This window comes from Pollicipes pollicipes, unplaced genomic scaffold (genome assembly GCF_011947565.3).
Source record: "Pollicipes pollicipes isolate AB1234 unplaced genomic scaffold, Ppol_2.1 Scaffold_2555;HRSCAF=2994_pilon_pilon_pilon, whole genome shotgun sequence".
NCBI classification, from domain to species: Eukaryota; Metazoa; Arthropoda; class Thecostraca; order Pollicipedomorpha; family Pollicipedidae; genus Pollicipes; species Pollicipes pollicipes.
In genome coordinates, this window is record NW_023596136.1 from 35,668,961 (window position 1) to 35,689,222 (window position 20,262).

The 20,262-nt window shown below is 59.1% G+C and overlaps 1 protein-coding gene across 1 annotated transcript; it reads left to right on the forward strand.

Moving 5' to 3' along the window:
* The first annotated feature begins 1,718 nt into the window (after nucleotides 1-1,718).
* Nucleotides 1,719-12,431, forward strand: LOC119100734 (proteoglycan 4). Its single transcript, XM_037223834.1, has 4 exons — nucleotides 1,719-1,805; nucleotides 8,620-8,727; nucleotides 9,196-11,899; nucleotides 12,218-12,431. Exons 2-4 carry the CDS (start codon nucleotides 8,625-8,627, stop codon nucleotides 12,429-12,431), a joined length of 3,021 nt encoding a protein of 1,006 aa, XP_037079729.1. The 5' UTR covers nucleotides 1,719-1,805; nucleotides 8,620-8,624.
* Nucleotides 12,432-20,262: the final 7,831 nt, after the last annotated feature.

Here is a 20,262-nt window from a genome sequence, read left to right on the forward strand (position 1 = left end):
GCGGGCGAAAACCGACGGTGCCGCGGAATGCGCTCGGCGGACCAGCATTGTTACATTAACAAAGCCATATATCACAAAAATATCCTCAAAACACGTACAAACAGACACTATTGTACTATACTTTGTACAAGTAGCACACCTGTTTAGGTTCTGTGTTGCCAAAAGGCATCCTCTCGTATGTATGATGCTACATAGCTGAAAAGTGCGATTTTCTGGAAATTGTGGCCATTGACCCGGCACAATGGGGCTAGTTCTTTTTTATCTAACAACATAACAGTTAGCATTAATTCTGAAATGTCGTTCAGGCTAACCGACCGATGTTTTCTGCTAAGCTATATCCTTATTAGTTTGGAAGCATCAGGGGGTCGCACCGGCCCCTCCCAACAGTCCTCATTATGAGAGCGGCAAATCAGAGCGAAGATTAAGTGTGAGTAGCCATGTGAGCCATTCTCATCAAGGAGATGAGGATGTATTGTGCATGGGTTTGCCGTGATGGGACAATCTGTGCAGCTAAATATTTGTACACGCCTTTTTCAGAATCCTTAACAGCTGAAGAAGGGCACCCAAAAAGTACCCCGCACAGTACAGGGTGACGTGTATTCACAATTTTTTTTTTTAGTGGATACCTAACTATTACGTGTGCCTGCAGCCGTGCAACCGGCCGACGGAATAGGCCCATGGCCAGTTCCGTCGGTTCCTGATTTGAGCGATCGCTTGGACCATACAAATAGGGAGATGATGATCTAATGCTATTTGAAGTGGTACCGAGTGAGAATTCTCGCAATTAACAGTGTACACGGGGTTATGACGTGCCAGCGAGATGCTCACGATCTTGTGAGCATCTTGCTGACACGATACTCGCAAGGTCGCGCCAACATTTACGTGGAACGTTTGAACGTTTAAAGCTGTCTTTAGAACGTTCATCATCTTGTGCTGAACGTTCCAAAGATAGCTTGGCTTTTCATGCGCGGTCGTTGCCTGGAGAACATTCGTTACCAAACACTGCGATTTTCTGCAGTCGGTGTCAACACGTCACGAGCCTGTCCACACCTGCCTGCGTACACGTCAGTCATGAGCAGTCGTGCAACAGATGACGTCACACATCGTGCAAACGAGCGGCGGCAGCCCGACTGACTGCACGAGGCCGCATACTACGCCCCACCTCTCGTGGCCGGAAAGAGCCTCGGCGGGGACTGCATCTGATAGAACTTGGGCTGGTCCTGGACTGAACCGGGGCTGTGTCTGATCGAACCGGGGTTGCCCCTGGGCTGAACCGGAGCTGTGTCCGATTGAACGGGGGCCGCGCCCAGACTGTGCAGAAGCTGCGTCCGAGCTGTCGAGCTGTGGGCTGACGCTGCGCCTGGGCCGGACCGGGCTGAGCCTGGGCTGGACCGGAGCGCGTCCGGCTGGACCGGACATCGCTGGGGTGTGCGTGGACTCGCTGGCGGCTGTGCTGGGGCTGCGTCTGAGCTGTCGCTGGCGCCTGTGCTGGGGCTACGTCTGAGCTGTCGCTGGCGGCTGCGCTGGGGCCGCTCTGAGCTGGAGCTGGGCAGCGCCCGAGCCGGACCGGACCTGAGGAAGACCGCCGGGCTGCACCTGGAGCGGCGTCTCGGCTGGCGTGGCCGGCGGCGGGCGTGCCTGCGTCCACCGCCGCGAAGTGGCACAACGGCGCGGCCCAGGCAGGCGCTGCGTCGCGCCGCGCCGCTTCAGTCTCGCGGCTCGGCTCTGCGGCGACAGGTCTGCTGAGGCGGCGCGCGACCTGCGCTGACCTAACGTCTACTGACCCGGCCCGGCCCACGGCACAGGTGAGGCCACCGGCGCCCATGGCACCGATGGCACCGACGGCTCTGATGGCATCGACGCAAACGGCTCATGTCAGCCGTTGGTCGCTGTGTAGGTATGAAATCATTGTATTAGCTCGCAAAAATGACGTAATCAGGTTGCCATGTGGGGAATCCAGAATGCCCAAATTGAGCGGGCTTTTTTCCTGTGCCACGTAGCACGCTCCCAGATATGTACATTTCTATTGTAGTGGGTAACCTGGAAGTAAACGCCCTTTGGAAACCCTTTTCGCGCCTTAATCGGACACCCAAAAGTCACGGATTTGCTGAAGGGGTGGCACTAACTCACCTGTCTTTCCTTGTGCGTGCATTTGGCAGGTTCCCGCGGTCCCAAGCTTCGTCAAATACATATACCGTAATTTTAACCATTTATTGTGAAAAGCAACACGTATATCATGTATTGCTGTGCAGCAGCAAAGCACTCGGAAAGTCCTTGCCATGATTAAACTGAGGGGCGAGACTTAAGTTTGAAAGAAGCTCGATCCGATTTAGGTCTTAATAGCCATAAATCCCGTAAGTATATAGCCGTGGCCATTTCTAAAAACGAGTGCCCAATGTGCGGACGAAGTACTTAGTTGAGGGCGTGATGGTCAGTGTTAAGTGATGGTGTAAATAGCCTTAATGAGGTTTCGTAATGACGCCAAATGATGTCACCGCCATGAAACACCTGTCAGATTGTTGAGAGGCAAAACAAATATAGTTACGAACCTTTATTCCCTAACAGGCACAGCATATGAAGAAAGTACCTTACCCCAGGCGGTTAGCAGCCGGCTTCAGTGAGTTCACATGATTGAGTTCTCAGGAACGCTGCTGAATGTGGAGGACGTCATTCTTGGTGACTTCTTGATGATTGTTGACCTGCATGCCGTACAGCGTGGTAGATTGGTCTCGTAAGAGCAGGGGAAGCAGCGGATTTCTCCGCGACAAGCTCTCTTGAAAAGAGTTTATCTTGAGCTGCTGAAGAGGGCTTATGCACTGAAGAGGGCTTTTGGTCGAATCGCCTGCTGCTTGCCCTGTTCTCTGAGAGTTGCCTACCACTTTATGCGGCATACAGGACTACAACCATCAGTGAGTTCACTTCAATTTTCGACATGGGTGACGATGCGATGAATCGCTCACAATAGATCGATTTAATCGCGATTAAGTGGAACGGAGGTTTGAGGCAGTAGAACCAGATAGTTGGAGGCGGTAAACGATGCCTAATTTGTCACTACAGCTATCAGCCGGACCCCAGCGCTCTTTCACGTGTAAGTAAATGGAGTTACTGTGCATCGGCATGACTCACTGGTGCACAGCCAAGCTCGCTAATAGTCGGCCCGCGGCCTCAGGTTCGTATCCTCTTTTTCCCGGAACCGAGCTAAGATCCGGTGCGCGATTACACCCATCGCTGCGCCACTCTCCTTGGTCGGCCACTAGGCACAGGGCCTCGAGACACGGGGGACTTTCTCTTCAGTCATGCACGTGCGCCGATGCATCTTCCGCGAACACCTGTGATTACGTGGCGTAAAGCGTGCGGCGGCGTCACGGAAAGCTGCTGTAAACCCGACCGGCACACTTCTCCGCGTCCGGGGCGCCTCAGGCTTCTAGCCGCCACGAGATCGGCGAGTGATTGTCATGACCTGCGGTTCTGGCCTCTCCAAGAGCTGCCCCCCCCCCCCCCCCCTCCCCGAGACTGCGTGTTGATCTGGAAGCTCCTTGGTGAGCGTGAACACGGCTTAGCTGCAGTCGGTCGGCTGCCACCAGAACCCAGGGCGGCACGCGGACGGTGCATGGACTCGAGCGCTGACCCCTGACCCCTGCGGCCGGCGGCGCTTCCGGCCGCGGTGCGAGACCGTCCCGGGTCAGGGGTCACTGGTGCGGCCGTCTCGACCACGTGATCGATGGCTGTCCGCACTCCCAGCACACGGACACAGTGCGGTCGCTGGAATCGACCGCGTCGTCACGTTGTGTGGTCAGGTCTGTTTGGTGTTGACGGTAAAGGTCATTTCCGGTGCATGTGAGACCATTCTGAAGACGCTGTTGTGTTCAGCTGTTGTCTGCACCGTCTTTACCTTTGAAGGCACGGCTGGGAAATTGATATAATAATTCGCGCTTCCTGTTAGCGATCAGCACAGCACATCCATAAAAAACAACGAAAACACCCCTTCATTTTATTCTATTTTGACACATTTATTCACCCATATCACTAACACCCATATTATTTTGAGCGCGTAGCATGCTCACCGAGAGGAAGTGGGTTATGGAGTGGGTCAAGAGCCGGTATCCCGAAGCAACATCTCATAATCTAGCCTGAATAAGGGAGCCATCACCCACCCACCCGAAACCGTATTCCTGAAACGACTCGCTGTCACGGTGGGAGAAATGCCAGAAGCTCTCCGAACGTCCTGGTGCATGGTGACACAGAATTGACAGAGCGTGTCATGACACACCACAGAGTCCACCGAGTGTCGGAGTGTTCCCAAGCAGGACCTGGCAGGCTGGTGTAAGGGCTGCATGCAGTTCCTCTTTAGGTTTTGGATATGCGGTAACGGTAATCGCTAGGCAGCGGCATATGACACGCTGGTATCTGGGCATTCTGACAGGATGCTGGGTATAGCGCGGTATTGCCCTGAACATCACAATGTTCGCCAAGTAGCCGGAGAATGAGATAACCTGCTGGCATCCGCAAGCAAGCAGCAAAGGAACGAAAGCTCGGGAGAAAGGAATAAGGAATGAAGAGAATAGGAGACAGATGGAAAATGTCACATCGGAGACGGCCATCGCTTCCTATCCCATCTTTTTGCTTGCCACCCACGACGCCTTGCTCCGAAAGAGCCAGGGAACGCAACCCAATATCATCCTGTTTTCGATGCAACCTGCCTTCGCCTTAGGCGGAAAACTCCTTCCTGCCCATACAAAAACTGGCGGACGTGCCATGCGAAATCCATGTTGATAGCCTGCCATACTTCCAATTCTTTTTTTTCAAAAGTCATGGTGGCTTAACGTTACCTATACATCATATCGCTATGCTATTCTTGCTGCTGATTTTTCTATAAGATTGCAATAAACGCGCCACAACAGGCCGCTGACCTGAGTCATATCTACACAAATAACATTAAGAGCATGCTTATGTTCGACTCCTGGTAGGATTCGAACTGGCTGCGGTATCAGATCGGATCAGATCAGAATCGGATTCAAGATTAATCTACTTTTTGGTGAGTCGAAGTTAAATCGACTCACCTGACAGATTGGAGCTAGTCTGAATCGGGGAAGAAAACTGCTTCGGCTGGAATAGCCAAAGGGTCGGCCAAGTATCAGCATTACGCGAGAGCATTCTCCATGCTCATGTGGTCATCAGTTTCTTGGAGTCGGACGGGAGGCCGTTCACTGGTGACGTTATGCCAGGTCATAAGCCGGCTTCAGATCAGCCTCCCCGTCGATGTTTCATTTTTCTCTGCAACTATCGGGGTAACAGATAATGCCACTAAATTCAAAAATGTTTAAAGCATCACTGAGCCCCCAAAATCATTAAAGTGTATGACAGTAATTGCGAGCGTGAAATAAAACGCAAAATGTATGCGTTGCATTGTTGTTATGAATATATGTTAGGTCACGGCATATTTACTGCCGAGAAGCGTTGACTCCTAAATTGTTGTTATCGGAATCAACCATCTCGAATCATTCCTGTCTGATGTCTGTGCCGTGATGGCCTGAGTAGGATGCCTCGCGTGTTTGAGTCGGAATCAGTGTCGACTACATCATGTGCTATTATGTTTTGAGGCAGGGCCAAAATTATACGTACCGTGAGTTCGGGTGGGAATCTATTTCGCAGCAGCGAAATCAGGCGCTTGCCTGTTTAAACGGCTGTGCCCTTAGAGGGAAGATGCCAGCGGCAAGCTCACTCACGAGCTTGGTGCCTTGATACGTCGATGCTTAATGAGTCCTTCGGCCGGACCGTGACGACGGTTTGGTTCAAAGAAAGACAGTGGTCAGCTTCAATTCACAATTCAGAAAGTGACATTTTTAATCGACTCGCTTTATGGGCTGGAGTTGGTGTTCTATGCAAGACCAGACCAATGTTGGTTATTGCTTCTTGAGTTGACGGAAGCTGGCTGCCTGGGTATCGCAGTGACACGAGGAATTATGAGAACAATCGCATTGCCACCATGCAACGTACTAGGCAGATTCTAAAAAGGCCTGTCTTCTCCGGCAGCAGTTACCGTCTGGCCAAACACGTGGTTGGAGGTTGGCTCGCGTAGCGTTGTTCGTTTTCTTCTTTCTTTTGATGCACTTATCACTGCGCGCTCGCATTCCGAGCCATCATTAAAACACAAGGCGAAGTGCGTCGTCTGAGCCAAACCGTTCGGCAATATCAACGCAACACATGACGAACATTCGCTCGCTCGCCTCGGACACGTAGGTTGAAGCCACCAAATCAAACGCGTGAAGTGTGCGGGTAGATGCACAACTGGCTGGGAGGGCAGCCCCTGATCGGCCGGGATGCCGTCCAAACAGCAGCGTGTGGTCATGCGGGGCGGTGCGGCCGGCGGGTCGGCGGGTCTCGGGGGCACTCCGGAGGACGGCGGGCGGCAGGAGGCGGCCCAGTTCCGCGGGTCTCGGGCCGACGGCATCCGGCACCGTGCCGCCCGATAAGTGGGGCCACATCGGCGGGGCGTGAGGGCGGACCGAGGTGGCCCGGAGACGGCACAGGAGAGAGAAGGAGAGGGAGGGCGGCGGGGCATCCCGAATGGTCCGAGACGGCACAGGGAGAGAGAAGGAGAGGAGGCGGCGGGGGCAGCTCGAGATGGCCCGGAGACGCACAGGAGAGAGAAGGAGAGAGGCGGCGGGGGCAGCTCGAGATGGTCCGGAGACGGCACAGGAGAGAGAAGGAGAGGAGGCGGCGGGGCAGCTCGAGATGGTCCGGAGACGGCACGGGAGAGAGAAGGAGAGGAGGCGGCGGGGTAGCTCGAGATGGCCCGGAGACGGCACAGGAGAGAGAAGGAGAGGAGGCGGCGGGGTAGCTCGAGATGGTCCGGAGACGGCACAGGAGAGAGAAGGAGAGGAGGCGGCGGGGCATCCCGAGATGGCACGGAGACGGCACAGGAGAGAGAAGGAGAGGAGGCGGCGGGGCAGCTCGAGATGGCACGGAGACGGCACAGGAGGGAGAGGCAGCGGAGGCGGCGGGGCAGCCCGAGATGGTGCGGAGACGGCGCAGGAGAGAGAGGCAGAGGAGGCGGCGGCGCAGCTGGAGAGGACAGATAAGAGGAGAGAAAAGAAGAGAGGTGGAGTGGATGCACGCAACCGGCCCGGAAAAGGAAATGGTGCAGCTGCAGGAGGTAACACTCGGGCGCTAGAAATGTGTAACACAGCGCATGTTTAATGAGCAACGACGGAATTGCAATGTGCCGGAGAGTTGATCTACGCTCATGTTCGGTGTTTTTGGTGAAACTCGTTCGGAGCTAGGCCTTTCAGTGGACACGGCACGAAGGCATGATATTGATTTCATTAAATCCGGCGGCAAGTTTCCCCCAATTATGACTGAAATGCCATGCTTTCATAAAAGTTCTGGTAGGGACGGTGACTGGTCCGGTTCACTCTCTTTTCTATCAAGATTGTAAGCCAGCTCGAGTCTAATAACCGAAGTTGGTGAAAGAGACAAACCGTAGGTAATCTGGCCGATCACAGGGTGGGTTCTTCTGGTGGTGACACGTGCTGTTATCACGAAGCAGCTATTAGTGATGTCATGTCGTAGCTGGCACGTCGAGGCGCGTGGTAAGAGGCGAGTGGTCGAGTTTCTAACAAGATGCTGGCCATCCAGTGTTAGCTGGATTGGGCCATTTAGAAAGTGGGCCCGCGATAACGATTTGGCTGTCACATGTGTAGCATGAAAAAGCGTGATCACCAAAATATGGACAGGAGACAGCAGTCTCTCTTAGGATTTCGCAACAGTGTGCTTGAACTGGCGTACTTTCTGTTTTCATTTACTTAAGCAGGAAACAATAGATACACGTTTATTTTTAATGGGATGTTTTTACACGACATCCGGAAATCACTCTCCGTTTGGCCGAGAAGATCAGTCCCAGGACGCATCGAGTCCCAGTGCTTTTACAAACGGTGCAAGCCCGGTTCAAAAAGCTATCTGAGCGGGTTACCTGCGGAACAAATCAATCACGTACGTTGAAACGATGTCTTCCTGGTTTCGTAAAAAGCACATGGTTTTGTCTTGACGATCCCCGCAACGCGGTGTGATCACGTCTGGGAGATTATGAAAAACTTTGGGTCGCGAATCACAGTATGGACAAGCAGTGCTGCGGTTTAAATGATGTTTTTCCATCTAAGATCACTCAGAATGTTTAGGGGAATTATCCCACTGAACGTATTAAGCACTTTTCCCGGGCACTGAGCTTATGCTTCCGCCAAATATAATCATCGTGCGCAAGAAAACGCGCATAATGTACGCAAGCAGCCATGATGCACCTTACCACACATATTTCGATAAACTGTCGAAAATTCCTATTTGGCGGCATTTTGTCTTTGGGGTTATCCGACACAAAACCTTAAGTTGCAGTGTGTGCTTTTTGCTTCCTGGATATTTCCTTAAAATATTCTGAATGATCTTAAATAGGAAAATAAAAAAGTAACATGGCGAAGCAAGCCGAGCCCTGGTTTGCGTGCCGTTGCAGCGTCACGGTCCAACACCAGGAAACGTTCGTACTCGCGGGCGTCCACGCGTGACGCCACGTGACGCACTGCGCGAGCTTACGTTACAGGCTCTCAGACATGCCGTGCTCTTTTCCAGGGGCAATGAGGCACAGCACGCGGCAGCTGCTGCTACTGGCAGCGGTCATAGCGGCGTCGGCAGCGGTGCCCGAAGCTCAGGGCTTATGGCACAGGGCTCCGAACAGAGGTAAGGCGGAAGATCACAGAATAGAATTGGAAGGGGTTACATTTCGCTCCGAGTCTTGGACACAAACACGCCATTCATTTTTAAAAGGGTGCCTTACAGTAATGATACGCATTATCTATCTATCTATCTATCTATCTATCTATCTATATATATATATATATATATATATATATATATATATATATGCTTACTTTCGCGGGCTCCTTTACCGACGTTTTTCAGTCTAACAGTTTATTCCAATCCAATATTCCGAGAACTCCACCATCCCAGTACAAAACCGGCATGTCCATGTTTAGCTAGAAGAACGAAGCTGTTAGGCAAGGTCGGCTGACGTGACATGACCAGTCAGTCAAGAGACCACCATCAGCTGGCGAATGCTACCATCAGCTGGCGGGGTCCGCCGTCAAGTGGCGGGCGTCACCAACAGCCGCCACCTACCACCGCCACTGACGCTGTCCTCTCCGGCAGGCACGCACCAGCGGGCGGCCTTCCCGAGTCCCGACTTCAACGACTGGCAGCCCATCGGGCCGGGCGACCCGCTTAAGAACGACCCGACCTTCCAGTACGCGCCGCCGGTGCTGGCCCGCGAGCCGGCGCACCGCGGCGGCTGGCCCATCCGCACGCGCAACCCGCCCGTGCGCGTCGTGCAGCTGAACGAGGCGACCCGCCGTCGCGACGGTCCGCTCGGCGCGCCGTTCTTCCAGTTCCGGCGGCGGCCGGCGCCGCAGACGCAGCTGCGCCCGCCGCGGCCCGGCGGCGGGCTCAGCTACATCTCAGGCCCGCAGTTCGGCGCGCCGGCCGACGAGCGACGCCAGGAGTTCGGTCCTGGCTACGAGGAGGAGGCGGAGCCGACGCGTCTCTTCGCCGGCCAGAGCAACTTCGAGCCGCAGAGGGAGTTTGTGCCGCAGCGGGACACCTTCCAAGAGGGCGGATTTGACGAGGAGCGCTACGAGGAGCGGCCGAGCTTCCAGGAGCCGCAGGGCTTCCAGGAGCAGGAGCGGTTTGACGAGCAGCCGACGTTCGAGGGCCAGCAGAACTTCCAGGAGCAGCCGAGCTTCACGGAGGAGCAGCGCTTCCAGCCACCGGTCAGGGTGGAGCAACCGCGTCCTCAGGTCTTCCCGCAGCCGCAGCAGCAGCTGCAGCCGAGCTCAGAGCCGCAGGCGCCCACGTTCGGCGCCAAGCGGGAGCCGGAGCCGGCGACGGAGCAGGAGACACTGCCGGAAGCGTTCGTCCGGTTCCCGCCGCCGCCGGGCGCGGAGCAGACGTTCGTTCGGCCGGTGTCGCTCGACGAGTCACCGCTTGTGGAGACCACGCCTCCGAAGCGGCTGACGATTCGTCCGCCGCCGGAGGTCAGCACGACCACCGAGCGTGTGGAGGTGACGACGCGTCGCCGGCCGCCGCCGCCGAGCCGACGCGCGCGGCCGGACGTCTCACGCCGTCCGCCGCCGAGCACTGAGGGGACGCCTGGGCCGTCCACCGCCACCGCGACCACGTCCACTGCCGCGGCCACGTCCACCGCCGCGGCCACGTCCACTGCTGCGGCCACCCAGTCCACCGCCGCAACAACGACGACCACCACCACCACTACCACCGTCGCCGCCACGGAGCGCGCCGAGACCTCCACATCCGCGCGGACCACCCCGGCCGAGACCACCACGAAGGCGACGACGACGACGCGGCGGCGCCAGCCAACGACCACCACGCGTCGCGTGACGACGACAGAGCGGACGACGACCGCCGAGCAGCGCCGGCCGTCCACCGAGAGGAGCCCGCCCGGAGATGATCGATCGCGTGTGCCGCTCGCCAGCCTGCTGAGCAAGCGTCCGCGGCCCGACCTCAACCGCTTCTCGTCGCGACCACAGCGACCGCGGCCGTCACTCTTCCGGCGCACGACTACGCGGCGACCGGCGACCACGCGGCGACCGGGGATCACACGGCGACCGGCGACCACGCGGCGACCGGCGACCACGCGCCGACCGGTGACGACGTCCGAGGACCGCCGCAAGCTCGTAAACCGGCTCATCAGCGCCGAGCGGCGGCCGACGCGGCGCCCGCGGCCACCGAGGCCTTCGCGGCCGTCGACCGTGCGAGGGACGACACCTCGCACGTCTAGCAGCGCGGCCACCACGCCGGCGCCGCGGCCGACGCGTCCGCGGGCGCCCGTGCGACTGGACAGCCCCTGGTACAACCCGGCGCCGGCGCCGTTCCCTGTGGAGCAGGCGCAGTCGGCCTCCAAGGCCCCCTACGTGCACCAGAGCGGCTACTCCAAGATAAAAATGTTCGGCATCAACGTGGGCGACAAGAGTGGCTTGAAGAAGCCGGGGAAGAAGTTCAAGAAGCCCATCTACCCGATCCGCATCGAGAACACGGTGAAGAGCGAGCCGAAGACGACGACGTCCGCACCGACGACTAGGCCCACCACGGCGGCGACCAAGCCGACGCCGACAACGACCGCGCCGCCGCCCCGCACCGTTCAGCCCAGCACCACGACCACGCTGTCGCCGCCATCGACGACGTCCCGTACCGCGGCCAGCGCGCCGGAGAAGATTTTGACTGCGGAGGCCGGCGTCCAAGAAGGCGGGGTGGACGCGATGGAGCAGATCGACTACGAGGCGTCCGGAGAAGGTGGGCTCGAGTACTACGACGAGCTGGCGGCGTCGGCGGACCTGACGTACGGCGGGGCGATCGACCCGCGCCGACCGTTCGAGCCGGCCGTCGCACCGGCGCCGCTTGAGTTCGACGCCGAGTCGTACGGCGTGCCCGAGTACGAGCCGGCGCCGCCGCCCGTGCACGCCTTCCAGCCGGCCTCGGCGCCCGTGAACGCGGTTCACTCCGTGGCGCATCCCGCGCCGCCGCCGCCGTCGCCGCCTCCGGCGGTAAAGCTGTCGTTCCAGCCGTCCCCACCGACAGCAGCGGTGCGCCAGCCGCCGTCACCCGCACGCCCGCAGCCGAGCCGACCGGGGCCGGAGGAGTCGCGACCGGAGCCAGAGCAGGGTCGACCGGAACCAGCGCGGCCGGCGCCTGGCCGCCCGGAGGCGGGTCCGCCGGCTACGGGCCCGCAGGGAGGCGCGCGGCCGCCGCGGCCCCGGCCCGGCGTCGCCTCCTCCTGGATGACCGGCTTGCTCTCCAGCCTGTTCGGCGACAGACCCAAAGAGCAGCCGGAGACGCCGCGGCCGGCGCCATCGCCGGTCAGCCTGCTGACGGGCCTCTTCGGCGGCAGCGGCGGCGGCGGCAGTGGCGTCAGCGTCGTCGGCGGCGGCGGCAGCGGCGGCGCGCCGGAGCGGCGCCCGCCTGCCGACCCGTACGGCTTTGCGCCGCCGCCCGACAACGACCCGCTGGCGGCGAGCGCCTCTGAGCAGGTGGCCGTGACCGACGCGGATGGCCAGCCGCTGCGGCCGCCGTCCGCCTTCCGCAACGTGCCGGCTCTGGCCGGGCTGTTCGGCGCGCTGCCGGCCGCCGACCGGCCGCCGTTCGTGCCGTCCGTGCGCAGGTCCGGCCCGGCGCCGGCCGCCGCCGCCCGGCCCGTCTTCTTCACCAAGCGTCAGAAGTCCACCGAGGAACGCTCGGACCGCGCCGAGGTGTCACACCCGTTCGAGTACGTGCAGGCGTTGGAGCAGTTCCAGGAGAGGCTGCCGCCGCCCGAGATGGTCGCGCACCCCACAAGCCAGCCGAAAATCGTGCCGACGCGCATGCCGGCGCAGTAGACGTCCATAACCCGGCGTGGTTGCGATCCTCGTGTCCAGACTGTGATATCAGGCACGTGTGGGACGAGATCCGGGCACGGGAAGCGTCAGTGCACGCGTTCCCGTGCACGGACCTTCCGTGGGACGCGCGTGTCCCATTTCAATCAGCCGAGTCGCCACGCGCCGAAGGACACGTCGAAGTAACGTGGGAGCGGCCGGCGGAAGAAATCGCCGGGGTAGCCTCGTTGTGAATACGCTCGAAAAGTGTCGACGAACTGTCAGTTCTCTGTAGGCAGTGAAATTGATTCGGGGCCAAACGAAATAAGTGCCGCCTCGTGGTGCACCTGAGACTGCTTGTGAACGAAGCGAACATCTGCTGCTGCTGTGTCTTGCAAGCGGAGAGTACAAGAAAAGAGTGGTTGTATTTATAGGTAGTTTGCCCGATGCGTGCTGTGGAGCGTGATGTATGAGTATGCGTGTTGATTATGAAGGGCGTTCTAGGCGATCATTCCTTCTTAGGCCATCTCAGTCGTGTTAATTGTTGACTAAACGGCCTCCAGTCCCATGCGTGATGGAAGGAAGCGTATCCTGCTAAGTGGCGGGCACGCCATACCATATTTCTTTTAAGGAAGGCGAGCCCGATGCGTCAGGAGCCGCGCCGTTCAGCCTTCGCTGGCATTTCTAAGGCTTGGAAACAATGAGGCTCAAATACTACGTTGCGGTTAGGCTCTCAACGGACACGGCGGGAGTGCGTCGGTTTTGTCAGCTGCTGTAGCTGTAGCACCTGCGGCTGGAGACTCGAGGAAAATAAATCACAATTTATCTATCTTTGCCTCTTTCGCGTAAGCCCGCAGCAGCTGAGCTCCATCATACGCAGAGCAGGGCTGTCACTTTCGGACGTGGACAGTCCTAACTTCCAGGCACTCGCGCCTCGTGGTCGGCCGGCGTCATCCGTGCCCCGGCGCCTGGCCGCACCACCCGGACCACCGTTCCCAGCGCCCGGCGCGGTCGCAGCTGCCTCCATCTCGCGAGATGAGGCCGCGGACCAGAGGCCATTGACTTTCCCTGGCGGCCCGGTACGCGCCGCCGGCGTCTGACCCACATCCGGCGCCGATGTAGGACACGCCGCACCGCGGCGCCACCGTCGCGGGTCACCGGGTGGCCGCGCGCCGCATTTGCATGCGGCCGCCGCCGGCGCGCGCGAACGGGTGCCGCCACGGCGCGCCGCTCGGATGGGCGTGAAAGGAACGGCACGCGCGCGCGCGGCGGTGATGTGTGCCAGCCGGCCTGATCGGAGGCGGTTCAGGCGCGAGCTGACACCAATCAGCGCCGGCCGCGGACGCCAGCTGTGCCGCTCGCGTCCGACCAGAAGCGGAGCGTTGGGGACCGCGGCGGCTTGAAGAGCGTTTAATTGTGGCCGGTGTGGACTGCCGCCGTAGTTGCGAATTAGACGCGGCTCGTCGCAGCCGCGTCATGCCTGGTTTGGCCCAATGGGACTCGTTATCACGTCGTTCATTTCCCCGCCAATTTAAGCTCAAAATGGTTTTGCGCTTGACAATGAAAGTTGTAAATGAAAGTTAGTGCCACCGGATAATGGCTCAGGATGGATACACAACTATTCTGGGCACCACCTGGCTACTTGTGCAATCAGTCAGCATGTCCTGTAGCTGTTTTACCAGATTGCTCCTTACGCGGCTTTCTGTTTGGTCGCTGTTGTCATTCAACCTTTACTCCGCATTCTGCTGTTGAAGCTGTATGACACCACCTTCCTCTCATTCTAACAGACGGAGCGGGCGCCACGAGGAATCAAGCCCGTGCTTCTGATTTTCCAGACGCGCAACTTGACCACTGCATTACCGGCATCCTGCCTGTCTGGGCGAGGTTACAGCTGGACACCGGTCTCAGTGCTCCGGACGACGCCGAGCCTACGGTGTGGTGTGTGACGCTCGTGCGTCCAGACGATTACTTACGCTGGCCACCCAGAAGGAAGCGTGTCAAACGCTCAGCGCTGGGATGTCTGGATGACCGTTCCTATGAACACCTCATTATTGGGGCGTACGAGCCGAGGCCCCTCGAAGTCATGTGAATGAGGCGCCGTGATTTGCTGATGCGCCGCCGCCGTCGCGCTCATCCCCTCCGGTTACATCCAGAAGGCTTAACAGCCCGGAAATGTACTGAATCTTATCGCTATGAGAAAAGTCATGTAGATAATTACTTCAGCACGTATTCAGGTGATCAGTAGGTCACGTGTTTCCCGTTTCCGAAGTTGCTGATTTCAGCGAGCGCACGTCACCCTCTGGTCGCTTTCACGAAACGAGCCCGACTTCTCATGTTTGCCGTCAGGCTGCAAGGCTGGACGTCCGATCCCCAGCTCGGTACCAGCTGGGACCTCATTTCCGTATCGTGACACGACTGACGGGCTGACCTGAGGTCGGCGCGGACTCCGAGTCAGGCCAGCCGCTCTAACCTGGCACGGAGCGGGCTCCGAGCCGGGCCAGGCCCCGAACGGCGCCGCCTTGAGCAGCAGCAGGATAGCTGGGAACCACGGTTACGAGGCTGCGCACTGTCGCAGACGGGGCTGGGCGCGTTCCGGGTGCTAATTTTGCTCCATCCGCGCCCGGCCACATGTAAGTGCTGCCAAGCGAGAGCGTGCATGTAGCCAGGCGGCTGTTGCGAGTATGCCGCGATGCATTAAGCATCGGAGGAGCGAAAGTTTTGTGGTTACCAACGGCGAGTGGTAAGAAAGCTGCAACGCTCAACGATCTGGCGCTGGGACAAGCATGACAGAGTATCCGTCTGTTAGCTCAGAGAGCAAACACGCACGGCACTGGTGACATCTACCGACGCCAGGATGAGGCTTGATTTGCGGCGCGGGCTCCAGGGCTGATGAGCTCCGCTAGCCGGTTAAACGGCACTATTTCCAACGGCGTCGAAATGCCACGAAAAGCGCCAAGTAGCAGACGTAAAATCGCAGCCTGTTTTCCAAGCATCTAAATGTTCAGAGCATAAGCAAATGTGCATTGTATGGGTCAAAGAGTACATGGAAGAAAACGAAGTCAAACGGTTCAAGCAAAAGAAATCGACCGTCAGTTCGTCCTTGCCAGTTTAGGACCTTATTAGATAGATGGCGATGTTTCGAAATAAGCAGCAGGAACAACTAGCCGACACAAACTGATGCACAAAAACTTCAGTAAATTCACCTTAACAATTATATTAGCACGACAGTCACACCAGCGAGGTTAAAGCACGCCAACTTAAAGACCGAACGGAACAACACATCTTCACATTCAACACACTCCAACACCTCCAAAAGCTCGTTGCATTACCACGCCTTTCTCAGCGGCTTTCTAAGGCAGTAGTTTCGCTGGTGCTCAGCCTACGCATTGCGTCAAACTCACCGGCCACGCGACATAAGCGATTCGGCCCGAACAGGAATTCCGACCGTCGAGGCAAGCCCAGCGTCACGGACATCCCGGGGGCTGGCCCTTCCACATCCGATTCAACTATCGACGTCTAAACCGCGCACTCCACAGCGTAAAGCGCACGCCCGTTGGCGCGCACTTCCCTTCTACGCCATCGCGACGTGTACTCATTCGCGATCGGCTGCGGTACCCGGCAGGGCGACAAAGCGCTGTCCCATGACTGTACCCGGCAGGGCGACACAGCGTCGTCCCATGGCCTTCCGGTGTTCATCGGCCGCTGTACCCGGCAGGGCGACACAGCGTCGTCCCATGGCCTCCCGGTGTTCATCGGCCGCTGTACCCGGCAGGGCTGTACACAGCGTCGTCCCATGGCCTCCCGGTGTTCATCGGCCGCTGTACCCGGCAGGGCTAGTACAGCGTCGTCCCATGGCCTCCCGGTGTTCATCGGCGGCCGCTGTACCCGGCAGGGCTGTGCACAGCGTCGTCCCATGGCCTCCCGGTGTTCATCGGCCGCTGTACCCGGCAGGGCTGTACACAGCGTCGTCCCATGGCCTCCCGGTGTTCATCGGCCGCTGTACCCGGCAGGGCTGTGCACAGCGTCGTCCCATGGCCTCCCGGTGTTCATCGGCCGCTGTACCCGGCAGGGCTGTACACAGCGCCGTCCCATGGCCTCCCGGTGTTCATCGGGCCCCGCTGTACCCGCAGGCTGTACACAGCGCCGTCCATGGCCTCCCGGTGTTCATCGGCCGCTGTACCCCGGCAGGGGGCTGTACACAGCGTCGTCCCATGGCCTCCCGGTGTTCATCGGCCGCTGTACCCGGCAGGGCGACACAGCGTCGTCCCATGGCCTCCCGGTGTTCATCGGCCGCTGTACCCGGCAGGGCGACACAGCGCTGTCCCATGGCCTCCCGGTGTTCATCGGCCGCTGTACCCAGCAGGGCGACACAGCGTCGTCCCATGGCCTCCCGGTGTTCATCGGCCGCTGTACCCGGCAGGGCGACACAGCGTCGTCCCATGGCCTCCCGGTGTTCATCGGCCGCTGTACCCGGCAGGGCTGTACACAGCGTCGTCCCATGGCCTCCCGGTATCCATCGCATCGGGAGGGCCGACAGCTGATATCCACGTGGGTCCGGAAAATACCATCTCCCCATCTCACAACGTCCCTCCACGCCTCCGCTGGCGGCGGCGCCGGCTGGATCACTCAGCAGCGCTGGCGCGGCCCTCGGCGGCAGCGCGCTCCGCCTCGCGCACCAGCGCCTCCAGGCGCGCCGGCGCCGTCATCATAAGCACCCAGAGCGTGTCCTGCGGCCGGCGCGGGCCGCGGCGCTCTTCCCACTGGCGCACGAGCGCCTTCAGCTCGGGCTGCACGCCGCGCACGGCCTCCTCCAGTCGGGCACTGCGCGCCGCCACGCCGCTGCGGCCCAGCGCCGCCTCCAGCCGGCGCCCGGTGCGCAGGTGGCGCCACTGCACCGCCAGCTGCTCGGCTAGCGCGGCGCGCCGCTCGGCCGGCGCCGGGCACGGCCCCGGCGCCGGCGAGAGCGAGTCGAGCAGCGCGGCCGCCGCGTCCTCTTGCTCCTCTGGCGGGGCGGCCTGCTGCGCCTCCTGCTCCATCAGACGCTGTCGGCGCCGAGGGCACAGGTTAGACGGGCGAAGAGAAATAGTACGCAATACACAGGCGACTGTTTTAGGAATACGCGGGAGACAAATGAAGACATCACATGCGGCATGGCAAACGCTATGGTGGCAATTTTTGGCACGGCCTGGGTCATGCCGCTCACCATGTCAACAACTATAGGCGGTGGCAAAAGGTCGATCATTCCCATAATTCACAGAGCAGGTTGCAGTAGACTAAATACCTTCATTAAGCAGCATTCCATGAAGATATCACTACCAACCTGACCGTTTATCCATGCGTAGTAACTCGGTGGCCATGTGGAATCAAACGAAGAATACCACGCGAGGGCGACCAGTAACGACACACCATTGAATTGCACTGCACAGCTGCACCACACCCAACATCACGCCGTCCCGGCTGCGGACCACCCGGTACGACAGTCAGCCCCAGTGGACCACCCGGTCCGACAGTCAGCCGCAGCGGACCACCCGCTCCGACAGTCAACTACAACGTACCACCCGCCCCGACAGTCAGCCACAACTCACCAGCCTGGCCGTCAGCTTGCGCAGTCGGTCGGCAGCCTGGCCTTCGGCGGCGGTGAGCGCGTCGCCGGCGGCTGCCACCGCGCCGCCCTCGGCCGCCACGGCACGGCGCAGCCACTCCAACCGCGCCAGCTGCTGCACGGCAGCAGCGCGCGCCTCCGCCTGACGCTCCAGCGCAGACTCCTGGCGCGCCACCTTGAGCGCGTGGTCGCCGACGCAGGCGCGCGCCAGGATGCCCTGCACGTAACGCTCGGCGGCGGTGGCCAGCGCGCGCTCCAGCTCGGCCTCGCCGGCGGGCGGCGCGGGCGGCGGGCGCGCCGCCGCCGCCGTGCGCCGCGCCGGCTCGTCCAGCAGACGACGCGCCGTCTGCACGGCCTCGCGCAGGCCGGCCGCCTCGGCGGCGGCCGCCTGCGCGCCGCGCTTGGCGACTGGCAGCGCGCGCTCGAGCCGCGTGAGCTGCGCGGCGAGGCGGCCGTGCGCCGCGTCCGCCGTCAGCCGCGCCGGCCGCAGGTCCAGCAGGCTGCAGTCGCCGGCGCCGCGCTGCGCCGCGCTGAAGGCGCGCCGCGCCAGCTCCGCTAGCCGCTCGCTGACGCGCTGCTCGGTCGCCTCGACGCCGTCGAGCGGCGTTTGGCTGAGCAGCGCGCCGCGAGCCTCCGTCAGCTGGCCGGTCAGCTGGCGCGCGGCGGACGCCAGCCGGCCGCGGCCGTCGGCCAGTGCCAGCTCGTCGCCGGCCAGTCGCTGGCGCAGCCGGTGGCGGACAGCGCGCGCCGCCGTCTGGCCCTCAGACAGCTGGTTCAGCTCCATGGACAGGCTGAGGTTCTCGTTGCTGCAGGCAATGGCGGACGGGTGGCGGGTTACACTGTAGATCGCGGTACAGTGGTACAGGTGATAAATGCTACAAGCGCAGTATTGGCAAAACAGCTGATACTGAAGCTTCGACCCACAGATTACTTTTGCATCTAACCTACCAAAGCAATGTCTTACTAGTATGTAATTGTCATTCTCAAGCCAACCTGCTCACTGTTCATATTGTATTTTATTTCAAGGGCGCAAATCTCACAGGCTAGCAAAACCAGCTGGTTATTCAAACCGATTCATCACCAAGGACAGGAAGTCGCCGCCAACATTTAATGCCAAATACGCACATAACCCCCCCCCCCCGAGCGTCCGAGCCGTCCGCACACCCGCCGACCGTGCGGTCTCACCAGAGCTGGTCACGGGTGCGCCGAAGCCGGTCCAGTCGCGCCTGCTGCACGGCCAGGTCAGCAGTCAGCTGCTGCACCTCCACCTGCAGGTCGCCCTGCGCCTCCTCTTGGGCGGCCAGCGCCTCGTCCAGGCGCGTGCCTTCCAGCACCCCCTCGGCCTCCTTCAGGCGCGTGTAGGCGGCCCGCTCGACCTCGGTCACCACGCTCTCGGCCGTCACATTACGGCAGAGCCAGCAGAGGAACGCGCCAGCGCCGCCACCCAGCTGCGGCGGTAGTGGGGCTGGTGTCAAATAGACAACGGGCTTCAACAGAGTTCAGTGATGATGGTGATAAACAGCTTTTCAATGTGTGGTGGTGAGCAGGCAGACATTTGTTTGCTTTTGTTTGGTGTTTGGAAGCAGGTAAAACATGACTTCTTAAGCAAAGAATCTTGACAGCCTGACCCTTCTGGACCTTCCATGCCTTAATCAGCCTTGGAGTAATGTTAATGTTTTTCCATACCAATCAGTGGCGACAGTAGCGTGGTATGGCATGACTCACCTCAAACATCCAGTCCCAGTCAGATGGGTTCAATTTTGATGCATGAGGATAACCGACCTCATTCAACAGTTGCACAAAATCAGCAGCTGACATGGTACTGCTTATTTGTTTATAGCTTGGCCAGTCTTGATCTGTGATCCTGTACAACACAGAAAGTAAAGATTCTTATATGCAGATTATAACAAAATGCTGAAAAAGGTCAAGCTAAATGAAATGGTGGTCAAACAAATTATTTACTTCAACAAAAAGCTTTTTACTAGCTGAGAAACTGTCCTTTTTGTCTGCAATATCTAGCCATGACTTCAATTAAATTACTGCATTATGAAGAAAAGACAAGCCATACTTGCCTTCCGCTTGACAAATATAAATATCAAAGCCTTGCAAAAGTGCAAGTGTAAAGCAAAAAATGGTAAAAGAGGATGGCATGGTATGAACCAGCAATGCACACCCCTTCTTAGAGCACATTTAGCTTATGTGTGTCTTTATCGCACACAACTGATTTTAAATTTTCCATCATTTTTGTAAGAT

Coding starts and splice junctions, on each gene's coding strand:
- LOC119100734 (XM_037223834.1), top strand. CDS start 8,625: ATGAGGCACAGCACGCGGCAGCTGCTGCTACTGGCAGCGGTCATAGCG. Junction 8,728..9,195: donor GCACAGGGCTCCGAACAGAG/GTAAGGCGGAAG, acceptor CCTCTCCGGCAG/GCACGCACCAGCGGGCGGCC. Junction 11,900..12,217: donor GAGCAGCCGGAGACGCCGCG/GCCGGCGCCATC, acceptor GTCCGTGCGCAG/GTCCGGCCCGGCGCCGGCCG.